This window comes from Ovis canadensis, chromosome 25 (assembly GCF_042477335.2).
Source record: "Ovis canadensis isolate MfBH-ARS-UI-01 breed Bighorn chromosome 25, ARS-UI_OviCan_v2, whole genome shotgun sequence".
Classification (NCBI taxonomy): Eukaryota; Metazoa; Chordata; class Mammalia; order Artiodactyla; family Bovidae; genus Ovis; species Ovis canadensis.
In genome coordinates, this window is record NC_091269.1 from 35,260,842 (window position 1) to 35,279,204 (window position 18,363).

The window sequence follows — 18,363 nt, forward strand, 5'->3', positions numbered from 1 at the left end:
ATACACCCTTCACTTATCAGCAAAGGACAACCGAGACACTCCAGTTACCTGGATTCATCCTCAGCACACAGGGAGCCATGACTGTCTGTGTATGTGTATTTTGTATTTGCCTGCCACAAGTGAAAATATGAAAAGATGAAAGTTAATATTTATAATATACACATTGTAAAAGTTTAACTCTCAGGCTTTTGACACTTACCTACTTCTTTTTCAACTGGATGCCTTAGGAAATAGTTTTACTTTGTTGTTTGTTTGCTTTTAATAGTGAAATAATCGACTTGTTTGGTGTAATGGTGACAAAGTGGTGCCGGTGTCACTCTTTTTGCACTGTCATCTGGCTCTCACCACCACCATCAGGCATACATTTGAGAAACAGCATATATATGTCTGCAGCTTGGAAAAGAAAAATGAAAAGTCTTGATGTTTTACATAAAAATCCATATTCCTGGCATCTGTTAAACCTCTTCAGGCCCAAATTCCCACATGGTAACAATCAGCTAAAACTGAGTATTAGTCAACTCTGTTCATTTACATTTTCAGCTCTGTGTTCGGTTTTGCTGTCTACCATGTAGGCTTTCCTTACCAGCTGATCTAAGCAACCTTTGGGTCATTTCCATCTATACTCTTAATCTAAGATCATAAAAAGATTTTCTTTTCCAGTCTAAAGTAATTTTTTGAGGTTTTTTTTTTCCCATCTTTAAATGGAAACAAACTCTTTAGACATTTGTATAGTGTTTATGGTAATTTACTATTGTTCGGTTTGTCACCTGCTGTTCTTTTACATAAAATATAATTATTAGCATAAACAACAGTAGTATTACATTTGTCCTCACAAGTACTGCAATTTTTACACATTAAGGACTTCTTTGGTTATTTTGTTGCCAAAGCATCCATAAAATAATGCTTAAGACTTGTCTGGATTTTTTTTTCAGCACTGCATATGTCCTTAGAAGACAGCATAAAATGGCTTGGAGAAGTCATGGCTGAAATAGGACCATCACACAAAAATGAAAAATGGAATATCTTTGATGTGAAACAAGCCAATGCTATTGTTGATTACTTGAAAATCAGGTAGGGACTTTATTCAGTAGCATTTAGGTTTTTATTTCAGGTTTTATAGAAAAGGTCTATTAAATAGAAACTGAATTTTAAACTAAGTTATACATTACAAAATTTATACAGTAATTAAGTGAAGTGAAGTGAAAGTCACTCTTCGTGTCTGACTCTCTGCAACCCCATGGACTACACAGTCCATGGAATTCTCCAGGCCAGAATACTGGAGTGGGTAGCCTTTCCCTTCTCCAGGGAATCTTTGTGGATCGAACCCAGGTCTCCTGCATTGCAGGCAAATTCTTTACCAACTGAACTATCAGGGAAGCGATACAGTAATTAACCCAACCAATAATTAGATAATACTCAAATCATCCATCCAGTAGATCTAGGACATTGAACATTTTGGTTAACCTTGTGACTTTAAAAAATCTTTGTGTTTGATAAGTATAATATCATTGAGATATGTAATTCTTGTCTAAGAATTTTTTCTCTGAATCACGAAGTACTACTGTTCTTATTAATAAAGTGATTTTTTCAGATTATTCAGATTTCATCACAATGGATTCTTTAGGTAGTTGATCTTGACATTAAAATTTTACATTTTACAGAGTAAAATTTATATCCATTTAAACATTTATTTAAATGGTTTATATTAGAAATTGAAGAGATTTATATCTGTATTTCCTCAGATTTATTATGTGCCCTGAAATATTTTGTAGTATTGACCAATTAAACTCATTAAGTCTTTCTCTTTGCTTTGAAAATGATGGGGATTGGAGGAAAAGTATTTTTATTACAGTGATTCTTCATTGTTGAACTAAGAAATCTGTCTTTTTATATGCTTTGTCACAAGATCTGCGTGAGAGTCATGGATCTCTCTCAAGGGATATTTTTAAAGTTAGCAAATATTTAAACAAGAATTGGAAAAAAAAATCTTTTTTTTGCCTAACTAAAAGTTTCTGCAGAATATCTTTGTTCCTCCATTACTATATACTGCCGTACTTTTCAACTTTAAGTTTAAAAATTCTAAAATAAATGGTGCTACATGATAGTCTAGACATGCTCGTAATTTGCTTGGCAAGGATCCTGGTTGTAGTCTGGAAGTTTTTTTTTTTTTAATTAATGTGTTTAATATGATAAGGTTTATATACTGGTTTCTGGCATGCATTAATAATGGTGTATGATCTATTTTTATGTAATAACATTTGATATATAATAATATGATTTCTTAATGTAACAACATAACCTCCTAAAGTATGTCTCACTGAGAGCCACAGTAGTCCTCCTATGAACCAGATTAAAGGGAGATCCTGTGTGGGGAGAGGGAAGGGAATGGAAACCCAGAACTGGAAAGGAAACAGGAATAGGAGAAGGAAAGGAAAGGAAAAGGAAAACCTGTTCCCCAAGATCCTTCTGCCCATCAGAGTTTGGAAATCACTAGGCAGGGGAGTTTAAACCATTCTTCTTTCCTTTCTCTCTCTATTTGAGCCTTCTCTCTTGCACATTTTTCAGCTGAACTCTCAGCCCAAGAGGTTTACTTTGGGCACAAGGATGGATAATCACAACAGCAAAACCCAAGCACCTTCTAGATGGTGAAAGATGGCAGCTCTTTTCTTGTTCATCTCATCTCTCTGGACAAATATTCATCAACATGTTTCTTTTCATTTTATTTACATTCAGAAAATGGTTAAGAGAGGAGAGGGTGTCAGTATTAGTCATCTTTAGATCCTAACCAGTTAACTTCACAAAACAAAATTACCTAGTAATTTTGTAAAAAGTAAAAAAGTAAAATTTTGTAAAAGGTAAAAAGTCTTACCTCTCCCCACCCCACCCCCCAAAGTTGGAAGTTTAGGCAAATAAGGTAAATCAGAACTAGTTTTTCTTTTTTAAAAAAATAATTTACTTACTTTTAGACTGCACTGCGTCTTCTTTGCTTTGCACAGGGTTTCTCCAGTTGTAGTGAGTGGGGACTATGCAGCAAGCAGGGCCTACTCATTGGTGCAGTGCACAGGCTTCTCATTGCAGTGGCTTCTCTTGTGGAGCACAGAATCTAGGGTGCACAGGCTTCAGTAATTGCAGCACACAGGCCCAGCAGTTACGTCTCACAGGCCCTAGAGCATGCAGGATACAGTCGTTGCAACGTGCAACCTGGTAGTTGCAGCTCGTGGACTCTAGAGCACAGGCTCAGTAGTTGTAGTGGATGGATTTAGTTGCTCTATGGCATGTGGAATCTTCCCAGACAAGGGACTGAACCCGTGTCCCCTGCATAAGCAGGTAGATTCTTATCCAGTACTCCACTAAGGAAGTTCCAGAACTAGTTTTGATGCTGTTAAATCTTTATGTTGTGATTTCAAAGAAATTACATGTTTTAAATGTCTATGTCACATAGAATAAAATATGAGTTGGTAAGTAGGATACCTGGAATTGATACTGACATTGTGTAAAGAGAAATGTGCTTCTCTACAACACTTGTTCACAGTGTCACAAAGATCCACAAATATTAGTTTAATGGCAGGTAAAGCATATAATAGTTACCGTTTTAATGACTACAGAGAAATTTTCTAAATATAAAGCTAACTCATGTATAAAAAATATAACCATGTTTCATTTTAGCCTGATAATTAAGTTTAATCAACCAGCGATAGCCCTAGTCAATTTTGGGAGAGTGCTTTTTATAACATGACTTATTGTACATGAAACTTAACTGACAATAAAATTGAAATTTCATTTGATGCTCTTAATAAGTCTGCACCATATACTCTATCAATATAAGGCATTTATGAATTAAAAAATGAATACCAAAATTTCTTCCCAACATTGCTATGAGTACTGAGTAATCTGAGTAATATATACATAGCTTTTTAACATAAGACATCATTTAGATATCCATCGGCTTCAAGGACACTTCTGTCATTGTATATTCTATGTATTCTGTAGAAGTCAGGTGAAGGTAATGTGCACAGATGTATACCCAATATAAGAAAAGCAACACTGTCCCTGTTTGCACACGTGCACTTCCTGGTGTGGAGCCAGGTATCTTGACCCATTTTCATTCTGAGTCCTCTCCTTTTGATTTAAGACTAAGACAGATGTTTGATAAAATAATCTAAGGATTTGAGTCAACTGAAAGTTCAAAGGTAGAGGTAAAAAATACATTCCCATTTCAGAAGTGATGCTTTGTTCCCATATAAGTCTCCCTGGTAAAGTGAGAGAACCCCAGCTGTGGTGGGGACCAGATCAAGGCACTGGGGGTGACTTGACCAGCAACTGGGTAAGTGCCTCCCTTAGGTGGCCCCTCCCTCTCCTTGCCTGTCTCTCTATAGCCCTGACCTTGCCCAACTTTGCCTCTTTGACCACTGCATCCAAGTCATGCATTTTATATTCATTGTGAGAAGTGAGTTTCTTTTTTAGTATGGGATAATCTAATAATGACTTCCCTGGTGGTTCAGGTGGTAAAGAATCCACCTGTAATGAAGAAGACCCAAGTTTGATCCCTGGGAGATCCCCTAGAGAAGGGAATGGCAACCCACTCCAGTATTGTTGCCTAGAGAATTCCATGGACAGGGGAGCCCAGTGGGCTGCAGTTCATGGGGTCACAAAGAGTTGGACACAGCTGAGCAACTAATACTGATCTAATAACTATATGCAGTAAGGAGAATAAGGTGGAAAGATTATGAAATTGCAGGAAGATTTATGAATTGACTTCATTGAGTGACATAAGATGGGGGAAGGAAAGTTTTATACCAGTTAACTGAAAAGAAGCCAAGCTCTTTCCAAAATACTCTGCAGTCTTATTTTTCTACTCAGAGTCAGTTATTGACAGTGTGATACTTTTAATCTTAAAGCTTTCTCTAGGTAACCAGTGTAAGGGAAGGTGGGTTTGAATGTATTTTGCTTCATTGAATCATCAAATGTCACTAATCTTAATGTATTTTCTAGCCAACAAATCAAAGTAATGTCAAGGTCTAAGTTAGTTTTCTGAATGTTGATGACTAATTTGAATGTAATAAAAAAAAAAAAACATGACTGATCTGCACACACATCACTTTTTAATGGATTGTGTTAGTAGTGAGATCAACTGCTAATGTAACTCAGAGAGCCCCAGCTGCCTGAGGATTTTTTCATTGATTTCAAATGAATTGAAACTTTGATCCATTACAGCATTCAGAAACCATTATTATACATGCTCTGTAGCTACATTTTGCAAATGTTAATTTCTCAGTTATATTAAAATCAATTTTCTTAAATAGCAAAAGGCACCAGAGTGAAAGAGAAACCACTAAGACAATTTTTTGTTCTTCAGCATTTCACTGTATTATGAGTCTATTAATTTTCCCAACCAGCAGGATGAGAATTAGAAAAATTCAAATATTATCACAAACAGGATATTAGAAGTCAACCTTTCAGTAAATTTTTAACTCTCAGTAACACATTGCTGAGATATTTAACCTTACTAGAAATACATACATTTTAAGAAACTCCTATCTTTTATCTCTTTATAGGTTTTATACACTGACCACCTAGTCTTTAGGGTAGGAGCTAAAGAAATTATCTTTCTTAAGTTAATTCCTACCTTTGATGTGTAATCGAATATTCTTTAAGAAAATCAGACATCTCTTAAAAAGTAGTTCAGTTAACATTATATCATTTTTCAGGTGTTATTAGAGATTAATCTTGAAACAGTTTGAGAACATGAGAGGTTTAATTGATATGGAAGTAGCCTTAGAATTCAGTGCTATTTGTATGAGAGGAAATTGATTCCAGTTTGGAACAAAACATGAAAAAGAATATGAAGGTTGGTGTTTAGGTGCATTGCATTATTTGGTCATGAGCCAAGAAAAGTCAAGATGAAATCTACCCCAAACCTATCCATTCATCACAGATTAGTTTACCGTTACTAATTTAGGTACTGTGTTATATTGTCATTGTATCAGAAAATAAGCCTTTAAATTTCTTAGCATTTCTGGGCAACATATTTTGAAGTAGTGGAGGTGACTGATACCATATTAGTGTTTAATGTCTTTAGCTTGGTCAATGCAGACAACTTTCCTATATTAAATATTCTTATATATTTGCTTTTTTCCCTGAAATAAATTTATCAGTTTTCCACATTTATTTTGTGTTTCAGCTTATTTCAGCACTACAAGCTGTATGAGTTTCTGTTCTTCTCTGCCAGGGAAGAAATTGTGATAGGAACTGAGGTAAGTAATTTATCTAGATGGAACCAATTAAGCTGAATCACTTAATGCATGCTGATCAGCATCTGGATCTTTAACTGCTTAAAGCAACTTCTTGTCAAGATTACTCAAGTGTTAATATAACCAACTAGTAGTTTGCAAAAAGAATAATTACACAAAGTGAGCTTTGGATTAAGAAAATAAGCTGTCTTTTGGCATTAAAAGCATTGTTAATCACATATACTTTATGTATTTATGGATTATTTGACAAAGCTCAGTTGGATAGAGTATGTGTATCTTCATACAAATAAAATCAGGAAAAGTGAGATAAATTAATTCAGTTAAATCTCTTCTAATTTCACATTTATTTTCAGTGTACTCATTGTTTAAGGCCTAATTCAAATCCCACTTTCTCAACGAAGCAAACCTTCCTTAATTACGTCGCATCTCAAAGGAAGGGTTTAGAGAAACTCTTTAATCACACTCTATTATTTTATTCCAATTTATCTCTTTCTGCTGAATATTGGCTACTCTTAGCACAGCAGTAAGCATGTATGTTTACATCTCGTTATATGGTTTTCTAATTGTTTCCCGGGGATTGATATAGTTGACATAATCCAACCGTAATTTCCTTGAAGCCGTGAATCATGTGCTGTTTTACTGTGCAGCATATAGTATAATGCAGGGCACATAGCAGTGCCTCTTAATACTCCATAAGTGATTCAGTGGCAGTGCATATAATAGCAGTTCTACAAGAAATGGTTTACCTAAAGCTGTTTTTGAACACTCTTAAATATAGTCACATATTCATAATTACTAGAAATGAATCCACGATAAGAGAACATCTTATGAAGGCTGTGCTGTACTTAGTCGCTCAGTCAATCCAACTCTGAAGATGCCATAAAGAGTGCTCTTTAGATTCTCAACTAGAAAAATAGGAGACGGGAATGGTCACAGTCAGAAATAAGGTGAATAAGGGGATATTTACATTATCTGTATAATTTTCCTAGTATTAAGAAGCAGATGCAATGTGCCAGCCATTTGGTCTTCCCTAGTATTGTTATTCTGTAGTTTATAAATTGCTGACTTCATTAAACACCTGAGTCATGGTGTCCATTTGGGTACTTGTTCTACTGTTGGCCTTTTAAATGAGCTGAAGGAAAACAAGGAACCCTTTTTGCTTTTGACTTTCCTTAAAATTTCTTCTTTGTAGTCTCCTCATTTTGTGTCTTAAATTAGATGTCATTTGACAAAAGTTTCACTGAAAATGTTTCCATTTCAGAATTAAATCATATAGTATGACAGCATTATAATAATCATCTGTTTGGCATATAACCCTATCTTATCTACTCAGCAAAACTTTGGGAAAATGGTAGTGGCTTCCAGCAGTGGCATACACAGATATTTAGAATCATGAAGAAAAAAAATTTCGTGAAGAACTCCCTTTCCCTTTGTTAATTACACAATCGTGCCTTTCTCCTCTGTTGTAAGGTTATATTTAGGTGACATTTATGCTTATGGAAAGAAAAAATGGAGAAAGTAGACAAGGGTTGATCCATTTATTTTCTATTGTCTTTTGTATTTTCCCCAAGTTGACCAGAGCTATAAATAAATTCCTTAAGGAAGGGATGTTGGGTCTTCGAGAATTAGATCATTCATATAATTTTAAAGGATTAACCAAAGCAAATGTTATACTACAATTATTTTATAGCATTTTAGGAGTTTCTGATAATGTTTGGTGCAAATACCTTCTTTTAAGTAACAACCTTTCATAGAGGCCTGGTCCACTAACGTAATTATTCATGCTGACCTCAGGGCTCTGGAACCAAACAAGGGCCATACAACAGCCATGTAAGTGTTCAAACTTTAAATCTCAGGCAAGAATTCAAGTTAAGTAACACTGATGAAATTTAGTTTGTTTCTTAGTTATGGATAGATGATTATAACAAAATGCATAAATCACCTCTAAGAATAATTGCTAAATATTAATTTTAATTATTAATAAGAAACATAAATCATACTCAATTTTTCTTGGGTTTTAAAGAAAATTGAATTTGTATTTTTTATTTTAATAGTTGTTTCTAGCTATTTCTACTCACCTTTTTAAAGAAATTTCATATTAGGTCATTTTTTGGTAGGTAATTCATTATTCTTGGCCTGAGATTTTTCATAATCTAGAAATCTAATATATACAGTTCTATAAGCAGCATGTTTTGTAGTTCTTTCAATAGTTCGCATATAAACATATGTTGAAAAAGGTAGTGAACAACTAGAATGAGCTAGAATAATGACAGGATGGAGCAGAGAACAAAGGCAGCAGATAGATACCTGTAGTTGTAGCCATCTTAGAGGATGACACAATTTATTTATAGAGATGAGAATTTCCTTTTAATCACCCAAGCCAAGAACTCTCCAAGTCTGTTGTTTTGGCAATACAATTAGATCACAGATCCACAAACATAACAATTATAAGGGAACCAAAGTCTCCTTAAGGCAGCAGTCCCCAAACTTTCTGGCACTAGGGACTGGTTTTGTGGAAGACAGTTTTTCCATGGACTAGGTTGAGGGGGATGGTTTCAGGATGATTTGAGTATATTGCATTTATTGTACACTTTGTTTCTATTCTTACATGGGCTCCACCTCAAATCATCAGACATTAGATTCCAGAAGTTTGGGACTCCTGCCTTAAGGGGTATATGTTTTCTATGGCCTTGAGGACCCACCCAAAAACCTGGAAACTGTCCTTTGCTTTGGTTACCTGAAAACTAGGAGAAACAGTGAATACTTGTACACAAAGAACCCTATTGGTTAGTAGCAATGATGATGATCAAAAACTTATAGCAGATACCCAAAGACATGGTTCTAACCAGGTATCTACTGCCGGGCATCTACTAAAATGAGATGATACAGTTACAGCATTTATTCATTATTCCACATGTTTATGTGATCCAGTTTCTATTATGCTCTAGGCCTTGTACAAAAGTTCCAGGCATACACAGTGACAAGCAATGATCCTTGTCCTCATGGAGTTTATTGTTGAATGAGAGGGGAGAGATGATTAAGTAATTATAATATAGGGGTCTTCCATTAACAAGTGAAGTCTAAGAGGAAATCTAAAGACTGTGAATGAGTTAGCCAGAAAGTATATTTTTTTGGTGCAAGCAAAAGAAATTCCACTCAAAATAGTTCAATTAATTAAAAAAGGGGGGAGATATCTTATTATGTCGTGTGCTTGTGTGCTTAGTCACTTAGTCATGTCCGACATTTGGGACGCCATGGACTGTAGCACGGCAGGCTTCTCTGTCCATGGAATTCTCCAGGCAAGGATACTGAAGTAGTTTGACATTCACTTCACCAGGGGATCTTCCCAACCCAATGATTGAACCCTGGTCTCCTGCATTGCAGGCAGATTCTTTACCAACTGAACTACCAGGGAAGTCACTAACAGGTAAAGGCAGGGGTGAAAGCTAGACTAAAACTAACTGGATCTCATAGTCAACCATGTTACTGAGTGTGTATGTACATGTGGATATCCATGCATGTGGTTCAGTCTCTCATCTCTCCTAGACTTTTTTCATTTCTTTTTTCTGAAGGGCCTTGTTCCCTTCTATTGCAGTCAGGCTTCCTCCAGCTGGTGGTGGACATGAAAGAGACAGTTACAGTTTAGCACCTCCGAAAGAAAGAAACATTCCTCCTCCCAATACGATTTTCTGTGTTTGTGTTTTATGTCTGCTCTCAATTAGTCACTGTGACCAGAGAAGTGATATTATTAGAAAACCCAAGTTGACCATATTGAATGGGTGAAAGAACATGAATAGATCCCCAAAGAAGCAGGAAGAACTTTTCCAAAGGGAACAGTGGTTTTATCAAAAGAATAAACTAAGCACACATGTACAATTCCTCTTGCATCCAAAATCCTGTAAAAGACCAAAATTTTCAAAATTCAGAATGCTATAGATAAGAGGTTTGATGCCATCTAAAATGATAAATTATTGATTAGATGAAACTGTAGCCCCATATGTACTGAAAAGGCACTACAGAGTTAATGCTACATTTCTTTAGGCATCCTAAACTGATACAGAAATGAGAGAAACTTTGAGAGGGAAAATGATGAAAGCATTACTTTCAGGTCAGTTTTCATTCCAATCCCAAAGAAAGGCAATGACAAAGAATGCTCAAACTACCACACAGTTGCGCTCATCTCACATGCTAGCAAAGTAATGTTCAAAATTCTCCAAGCCAGGCTTCAACAGTACATGAACTGTGAACTTCCAGATGTTTAAGCTGGATTTAGAAAAGGCAGAGGAACCAGAGATCAAATTGCCAACATCCATTGGATCATTGAAAAAGCAAGAGAGTTCCAGAAAAATATCTACTTCTGCTTTATTGACTATGCCAAAGCCTTTGTGTGGATCACAGTAAGCTGTGGAAAATTCTTAAAGAGATGAGAATACCAGACTACCTGACCTGCCTCCTGAGAAATCTGGATGCAGGTCAGGAAGCAACAGTTAGAACTGGACATGGACCAGACTGGTTTCAAATTGGGAAAGGAGTACATCAAGGCTGTAAATTGTCACTCTGCTTACTTATCTTCTATGTGGAATACATCATGAGAAATGCTAGGCTAGATGAAACACAAGCTGGAATCAAGATTGCCAGGAGACATATCAAAAACCTGAGATATACAGATGACACTACCCTTATGGCAGAAAATGAAGAGGAACTAAAGAGCCTCTTGATGAAAATGAAAGAGGAGAGTGAAAAAGTTGGCTTAAAACTCAACATTCAGAAAAACGAAGATCATGGCATCTGGTCCCATCACTTCATGGCAAATAAATGGGGAAAGAGTGAAAACAGTGACAGACTTTACTTTGGGGGGCTCCAAAATCGCTGCAGATGGTGACTGCAGCCATGAAATTAAATGACGCTTGCTCCTTGGAAGAAAAGTTAAGACTAACTTAAGAGAGCATTTTAAAAAGGAGAGACGTTACTTTGCCAACAAAGGTCTGTCTAGTCAAAGCTATGGTTTTTCCAGTAGTCATGTATGGATATGAGAGTTAGACTATAAAGAAAGCTGAGCACCAAAGAATTGATGCTTTTGAACTGTGGTGTTGGAGATGACTTTTGAGAGTCCCTTGGACAGCAAGATCAAACCAGTCCATCCTAAAGGAAACCAGTCCATCCTAAAGGAAATCAGTCCTGAATATTCATTGGAAGGACTGATGCTGAAGTTGAAACTCCAATACTTTGTCCACCTGGTGCAAAGAACTGACTCATTGGAAAAGACCCTGATGCTGGGAAACATTAAAGGCATGAGGAGAAGGGGACAACATTGGATGACATGGTTGTATTGCATCACCGACTCAATGGACATGAGTTTCTGTAAGCTCCAGGAGCTGGTGATGGACAGGGAGGCCTGGCCTGCTGCAGTCAATGGGGTTGCAAAGAGTTGGACACGACTGAATGACTGAATTGAACTGATGAAAGCAAGTAGAGCAGCTACCCCATTTAGTCCATTTACCTTCTGCTGCTTGTACAGGATACTGGGATTCTGTGGCATTCATTCCCATGCTAAAGAAACTATTGTGGGTGTTGACACTAAAGAGAAGGGCAGTTCTGTAGTGGCAATTGATGTTCAGAAGTGACAGTGAGTACACCTTGAATGCCTTACAACATCATTCTTTATGCCTCCCCTACAGTGTCTAAAGGCAGGCTTGGCAAACAGACATCCACAGACAAATGAACAAGGATCATCTAATGTGAAGGTCAGCTGGCAGCACAAAATCAACAAGTAGTTGAGGAAAATAAAATTATAAGAGATGCATGAAACTCTATGAACAGATCAAATGATAGCTAAGAAACAGAGTTGATAGAGCAAATGTTAGTAGATCTAAACTCTGATTAATAGTCTCACAAAAGTTTGAAAGTTTATCCTTTTCTTGACAAATGAACTGATAAAGATCTTGTTTGTTTAAAATGAAATTTGAAAATGTTTATAAAATATCAATTTTCTGTTGATAGGCTTGAAAATCCAGAAAAAGCAATATTCAGGGAACTGTAAATTTTACTTGAGAAATACAGATTTCCTTGAGAGTGTAGAAAATCTTAATAGAATGTTAAACATATAAAATATTGAATGCTCAACACATAAAAATGCCGTCAGATATAGGTTTTATAGGCTAGTTCTACCAAAATTTGTTTCACTTTTATTTTGTCTGGGGATATAGCCAATTAGCAAATTATGTTGTGATAGTTTAAGGGGAACAGCAAAGGGATTCAGGCATATATATATATATATATATATATGTACCCATTCTCCCCAAACTCCCTTTCCATCTAGGCTGCCACATAACATGGAGCAGGTGCTATATTGTAAGTCCTCGTTGGGTGTCCAGATAATTAGGAAGTTTGGGATGGACATGTACCAAAATTTCTAAGAGGAAACATTTCCTTTTTATATGTTATTATAGAGCATAGAAGGAGATGGAAAGCTTTCAACTCATTCTCTGAAGTTAATATAATCCTGAGAAAGTTTTAAATTTATCCTGTGAATCGGTAATAAATTATAATTAGAAATAGAAAAGAATAACACAATATTGTAGGCAATCACAGTTATGAAAATATTATAGATGCATTAATCTTAAATAAAATATTATGAAGTGAAATATGGCAAAGGATTAGATGTTCAGATAGTGTTTATTCCAGATATGAAAGGATGGTTTAACACTGGGATATCTATTAATGTAATTTAGTACACTGTCAGATTAGAGGAAGGAAAAACCAAATGATGATCTCAATAGATACAGTAAAACATTTGATAACTATCCATTTCTCATTTTAAAAAGACTCTAGTTAGCCCATAATGTAGGTTTATACTCTTAGCTGATAGAATATACCAAAAACTGAAATCTGTCTAAAATGTCTTAATGAAGCCATTAAAATACCCACAAAGAACAAGACAAGGCTGATAATTTTGACACAACATTGGATTTTTAGTTCCTCACCAATTTGATAAAACAAAAAAGTCAAAATTAGAAGAAAAAGGGAGGTGTTGAAAAACAAGATACAAAGCTGTCATTGTTTGCAGATGGTATGGTAAGAAACCATCATTAAGAAAAAAATGTTTTCCTGTATTTTGTTAATAGCCTTGAAGAAAAGGATCCCATTGGTAATAATGAAAACCATAAAATATGTAGGAATGAACCTAACAAAATGCAAAGAAAATTGAACATTTTATTTGTTGAATACTTTAGATCTTCTATCCTATAGAATTTACTGACATTTGACTAAATTTTACCTAAATTTCTGTGGTATCTCTTCCTTATTTTCAGAACACAGTTAATGTTGGAAGGCTAACTAGATTTCACTTCATATATTTAGCAAGAATGATTTGAAGGTGGTTTTGTACAGTCTTATTAAGAGGCAAATAGTGTCTGGTTTTCTTTCTGTTTTCTTTTTCTCTTTTAATATTTTATCATTCTTTCTTCATTTATGAGTTCAGTATTTCTAGAAACAGAAACTTTCACTCTTCAATTATTTGATTAAAATGAGATACAGTTCATATGGAAAAGAAAGAACAGGTTTCTTATTCTCTCCCTTTCTCTGAAAGTTTTCAAAATAATAAGTTGGATTTTTAGTATACTTCAAAAGTGATGGTGGTAGACTGAATAATTAATTTCCCTCCCATCATTTCAAGATGCCTACATACCAATTCCTGGAACCTGTGGATATGTAATCTTACATGTGAAAGAGATTTTGCAGATATGATTAAGCTGAAGGCTTTGAGATGGGAGGATTATCCAAGTAGGCTCAATGTGATCATGTTCCCCCTAAGAGGAAAAGAGAGGAAAGAGAGAGTCAGTGACAAGGGGGAGATTTGAATAAGCTAAATTGTTGGCTTTGAAGATGGAGGAAGAGGCAAGGAGCCAAGGAATTCAGGTGCCCTCTAGGAGCAGACAGAGAAGACAGTGGCAACCCACTCTGGTACTCTTGCCTGGAAAATCCCATGGATGGAGGAGCCTGGTAGGCTACAGTCCATGGTGTCATGAAGAGTTGGACATGACTGAGTGACTTCACCGGAGAAGGCACTGGCACCCCACTCCAGTACTCTTGCCTGGAAAATCCCATGGACGGAGGAGCCTGCTGGGCTGCAGTCCATGGGGTCGCTAAGAGTCAGACACTACTGAGCGTCTTCACTTTCACTTTCCACTTTCATGCATTGGAGAAGGGAATGGCAACCCACACCAGTGTTCTTGCCTGGAGAATCCCAGGGACAGGGGAGCCTGGTGGGCTGCTGTCTATGGGGTCACACAGAGTCAGACACTACTGATGCAGCTTAGCAGCAGCGGCAGCTAAGAGCTGAATAAGGCAAGGAAACAGATTCTCCTGTAGAGTCTCTGAACTGAATGGAGCCTCTTCAACACATTAAGTTGAGGACTTCTGACTTCCAGAACTGTAAAATAAATTTATGTTAATTTAAGCCACTGTTTGTGGTAATTTGTTGTAGTAAGAATAGGAAACTGAAATAGATTTTATTTTGTTTCTGTTTTGTTTGATCCATATTAATTACTATTCTTAATGCTCAGTTTGACTTATTATGACCAGTAATCCCATTGGTTTATTTGTGAATCCCTGTCAGAATATCACCCTGCTTTAATCACCATACCATAATAGAATTTCTTGCTATCTACTATCGCAGTGCCTTCTTATTGTTACCCTTCTTCATTATTTGGTTGATTATATACTTCATATTAAAATACTGTAAAAGAAAAGAGGAATACTTTTGATGAGCTTATTGGTAATCTGGAAACAACTGAGGAAAGAATCTCTGAACTAGAGGATATTATCAAAAGAATCCTCAAACCAAAAACCAAAGAAAACAAACACTGAAAGAGAAAAAAAAAATGGAACAGACTATTCAAGGTCTACAGGACAACTACAAAAGGTATAAAATGCATATAGTGGGAAAAGCAGGAGTAGAAGGAGAGAAAGGAAGAGAAGAAATATTTGAAGCAATAATGAATGAAATTTTCCCCAGATGAATTTCCCTGCATCCTGGGAGGTCAGAGAACCCAAAAGATGATAAATGCCAAAAAAATTATACCTAGGCATGTAAGTTTTAAACTATATAAAATCAAAGATAAAGAAAAATTCTGAAAGTAGTAGGAGGGAGAAAAAAAGACTCAACCTGTACGAACCAGTATAAGAATTACTTTCAATTTCTCTGAAACCATACAAGTAAGAACTGAGTGAAGTGTTTAGTGCTGAAAGAAAAAAACTACCAACCTAGAATTCTCTACATTGTGAAATTATCCTTAAGAAGTGAAAAAGGAAGGCTTTCTCAAACAAATAGTCCTGAGGGAATTTGTTGCCAGTAGACCTGGCTTGCAAGAAATGTTAGAAGAAAGTTATTTAACAAGGTGAAATAATATAGGTCACAATCTTGGATCTGCATAAAGTAAAGAAGTGCATTCAAAGAGGGAATAAATCAAGGTAAAATATGAACTTTTGATTTCCTTTTTTCTTAATTTAGCTAAGAGTAAAATTTGTTTAAATAATAATAATGCATTTGATTTTATATATATATATATATATATATATATATATGCTTATCTATAAGTGACATGAATTTCATGATGGATATAAGAGACAACAGAGAAGAAATAGGTTTATTTTGTTTTTACAAGGTCCTTATATTACCCATGAAGCAGTATACTACTATTAATATTTAAAATTGGACTTGGATTGGCTGTAAGTGGATATTGAAAACTAGAGAACACCACTAAATTAGTAATATGCTAAAAAATGGAAATTATATATATAATATATATATAATGGAAATATAACGGATATATATATAATGGAAATTATATATTATGTAATTATATTGAATTTTCAATTAAGAACTGAAAGAGGCAACAAATAAAAAGCAGAAACAAATATGGTATGTATTAATCCAGCTATATCAAATTTAATGTCAGTGGTTTAAATTCATGGAAAAAAAGATTGTCTTAAAAACAATATGATCATCTCAGTAGATCCAGAAAATGCTTTTGACAAAATTCAATACCAGTTTATGATAAAAACTCTCTAAAAGTAGAAAGTAGGCATATAGGGAGCATACTTCAACATAATAAAGGCCATATATGACAAACCTGTGGGCTTAGCTGGTGACTCAAATGGTAAAGAATCTACCTGCAATGCAGGAAGCCCAGATTAGATCCCTGGGTTGGGACTCCAGTATTCTTGCCTGGAGAATTCCATGGACAGGGGAGCCTGGTGGGCTATAGTTCATGGGGTCACAAAGAGTTGGACACAACTGAGCAACTAACACACACATACACACATGACAAACCTATAGCTAATACTGTACTCAATGGTGGAAAGCTGAAAGCACTTCCTATAAGAGCAGAAACAAGACAAGGATTTCCACTTTCACCACTTTTAGTCAACATAGTTTTGGAAGCCCTGGCCACAGCAATCAGAGAAGAAAAAGAAACAGAAGGAATCCAGATTGGAAAATAAGAAATAAAACTGTCACTATTTGCTGATGACATGATACTATACATAGAAAACCCTTTAAATGTTACTGGAAAACTACTCCAAATTAATTCAATGAAGTTGTAGGATGCAAAATCAACACATAGAAATCTGTTGCATTTCTGTACACTAACAATTATCTATCCCTGCATTCCTATACAGTAAGAATGAAAAACCAAAAAGAGAAATCAGAAAAACAGCCCCATTTACCATAGCATCAGAAAGAATAAAATTCCTAAGAATAAACCTACCTATGGATACAAAAGACTTGTACTCTGAATATTATAAGATGCTGATGAAAGAAACAGATAATACAAGTAGATGGAAAAAATATACCATGTTCTTGAATTGGAAGAATTGATTGTCAAAATGACTGTACTATCCAAGGCAGTCTATAGATTCAGTGCAATCTGTATCAAATTATCAATGGCATTTTTTTCTCAAAATTAGAACAAAAATTTTTACAACTTCTATGGAAACACAAAAGACCCCAAATAGCCAAAAAGCAATCCTGAGAAAGAAAAATGGAGCTGGAGGAATCAGATTACTTTACTTCAGACTATACTACAAAGCTACATTTATCAAAATAGTATTCACACACACACACACACACACACACACACACACACACACACACACACAAAGAAATATAAGTCAATGGACAGGATAGAAAGCCCAGAAATAAAACCGAACACCTCTGGTCAATTAGTCTATGACAAAGGAGGCAAGACTATACAATAGAGGAAAGACAATCTTCAGTAGATGATGCTGGAAAAACTTGACAGCTATGTGTAAAAAAAAAATGAAATTAGAACATTCTTTGACACCATACACAAAAGTAAACTCAAGATGGAAAAGCAGTTTGGCATGCAGCCAGTTTTAAGGTCATTGTCCAGTCAGAGGGAGAGAGACTTAGTGCCACCTCTGAAGCCTGAACAAGACTACTTCACTAGCTTCCCCAACACAGGTATGAAGAGGACATCACAGAGTGATAAAAGGGTTAATTCTCCAAGAAAACATGACAGTTCTTAGCATATGTGACTTAACAACAGGGTATCAAATTGTGTGAGGCAAAAACTAATAGAATTACAAATTTAAAAAAGGGATAAATCCTCTATCATAGTTGGAAAGTTCAGCACCCCTCTATTCATAAGTACATAGATCTAGCTGGCAGAAAATCTGTTAAAAACATAGTAAGACTCAACAACACTATCAGTCAACTGAATATAATTGACATCTATGGACTACTTATCCAACAATAGCAGAGTACACATTCTTTTCAAGCTCACAAGGAGCATTCACCAAAATAGACCTTATTCTATACCATAAAACACACCTTAACAAATTTAAAGGAACAGAAATCATAAATGTCTCCTCGTAGATCACAGTGGAATTAAACTAGAAATCAATAACAGAAAGGTAACTGAAAAATCCAACAATTTGTAGTAATTAGACACACTTCTAATAGCACTGGCTCAGATAAGGCATCTCATGAGGAACTTGAAAGTATTTTGAGCTAAATAAAAATAAAAACACAGCTAATCACAATTTATGGGATACAGCAAATGCAGCGCTTAGAGGGAAATTTATAGCA

The 18,363-nt window shown here is 35.5% G+C and overlaps 1 protein-coding gene across 2 annotated transcripts in view; it reads left to right on the top strand.

Annotated features, from left to right (window-relative positions):
- Positions 1 to 18,363, top strand: part of CABCOCO1 (ciliary associated calcium binding coiled-coil 1) — a 161,703-nt gene that overhangs the window by 52,069 nt on the left and 91,271 nt on the right. For both annotated transcript variants that reach the window (XM_069571748.1, XM_069571749.1), the window contains exons 4-5: positions 933 to 1,071; positions 6,182 to 6,254. In XM_069571748.1, coding sequence (XP_069427849.1) covers positions 933 to 1,071; positions 6,182 to 6,254 — 212 coding nt within the window. The remainder of the gene's footprint in view (positions 1 to 932; positions 1,072 to 6,181; positions 6,255 to 18,363) is intronic.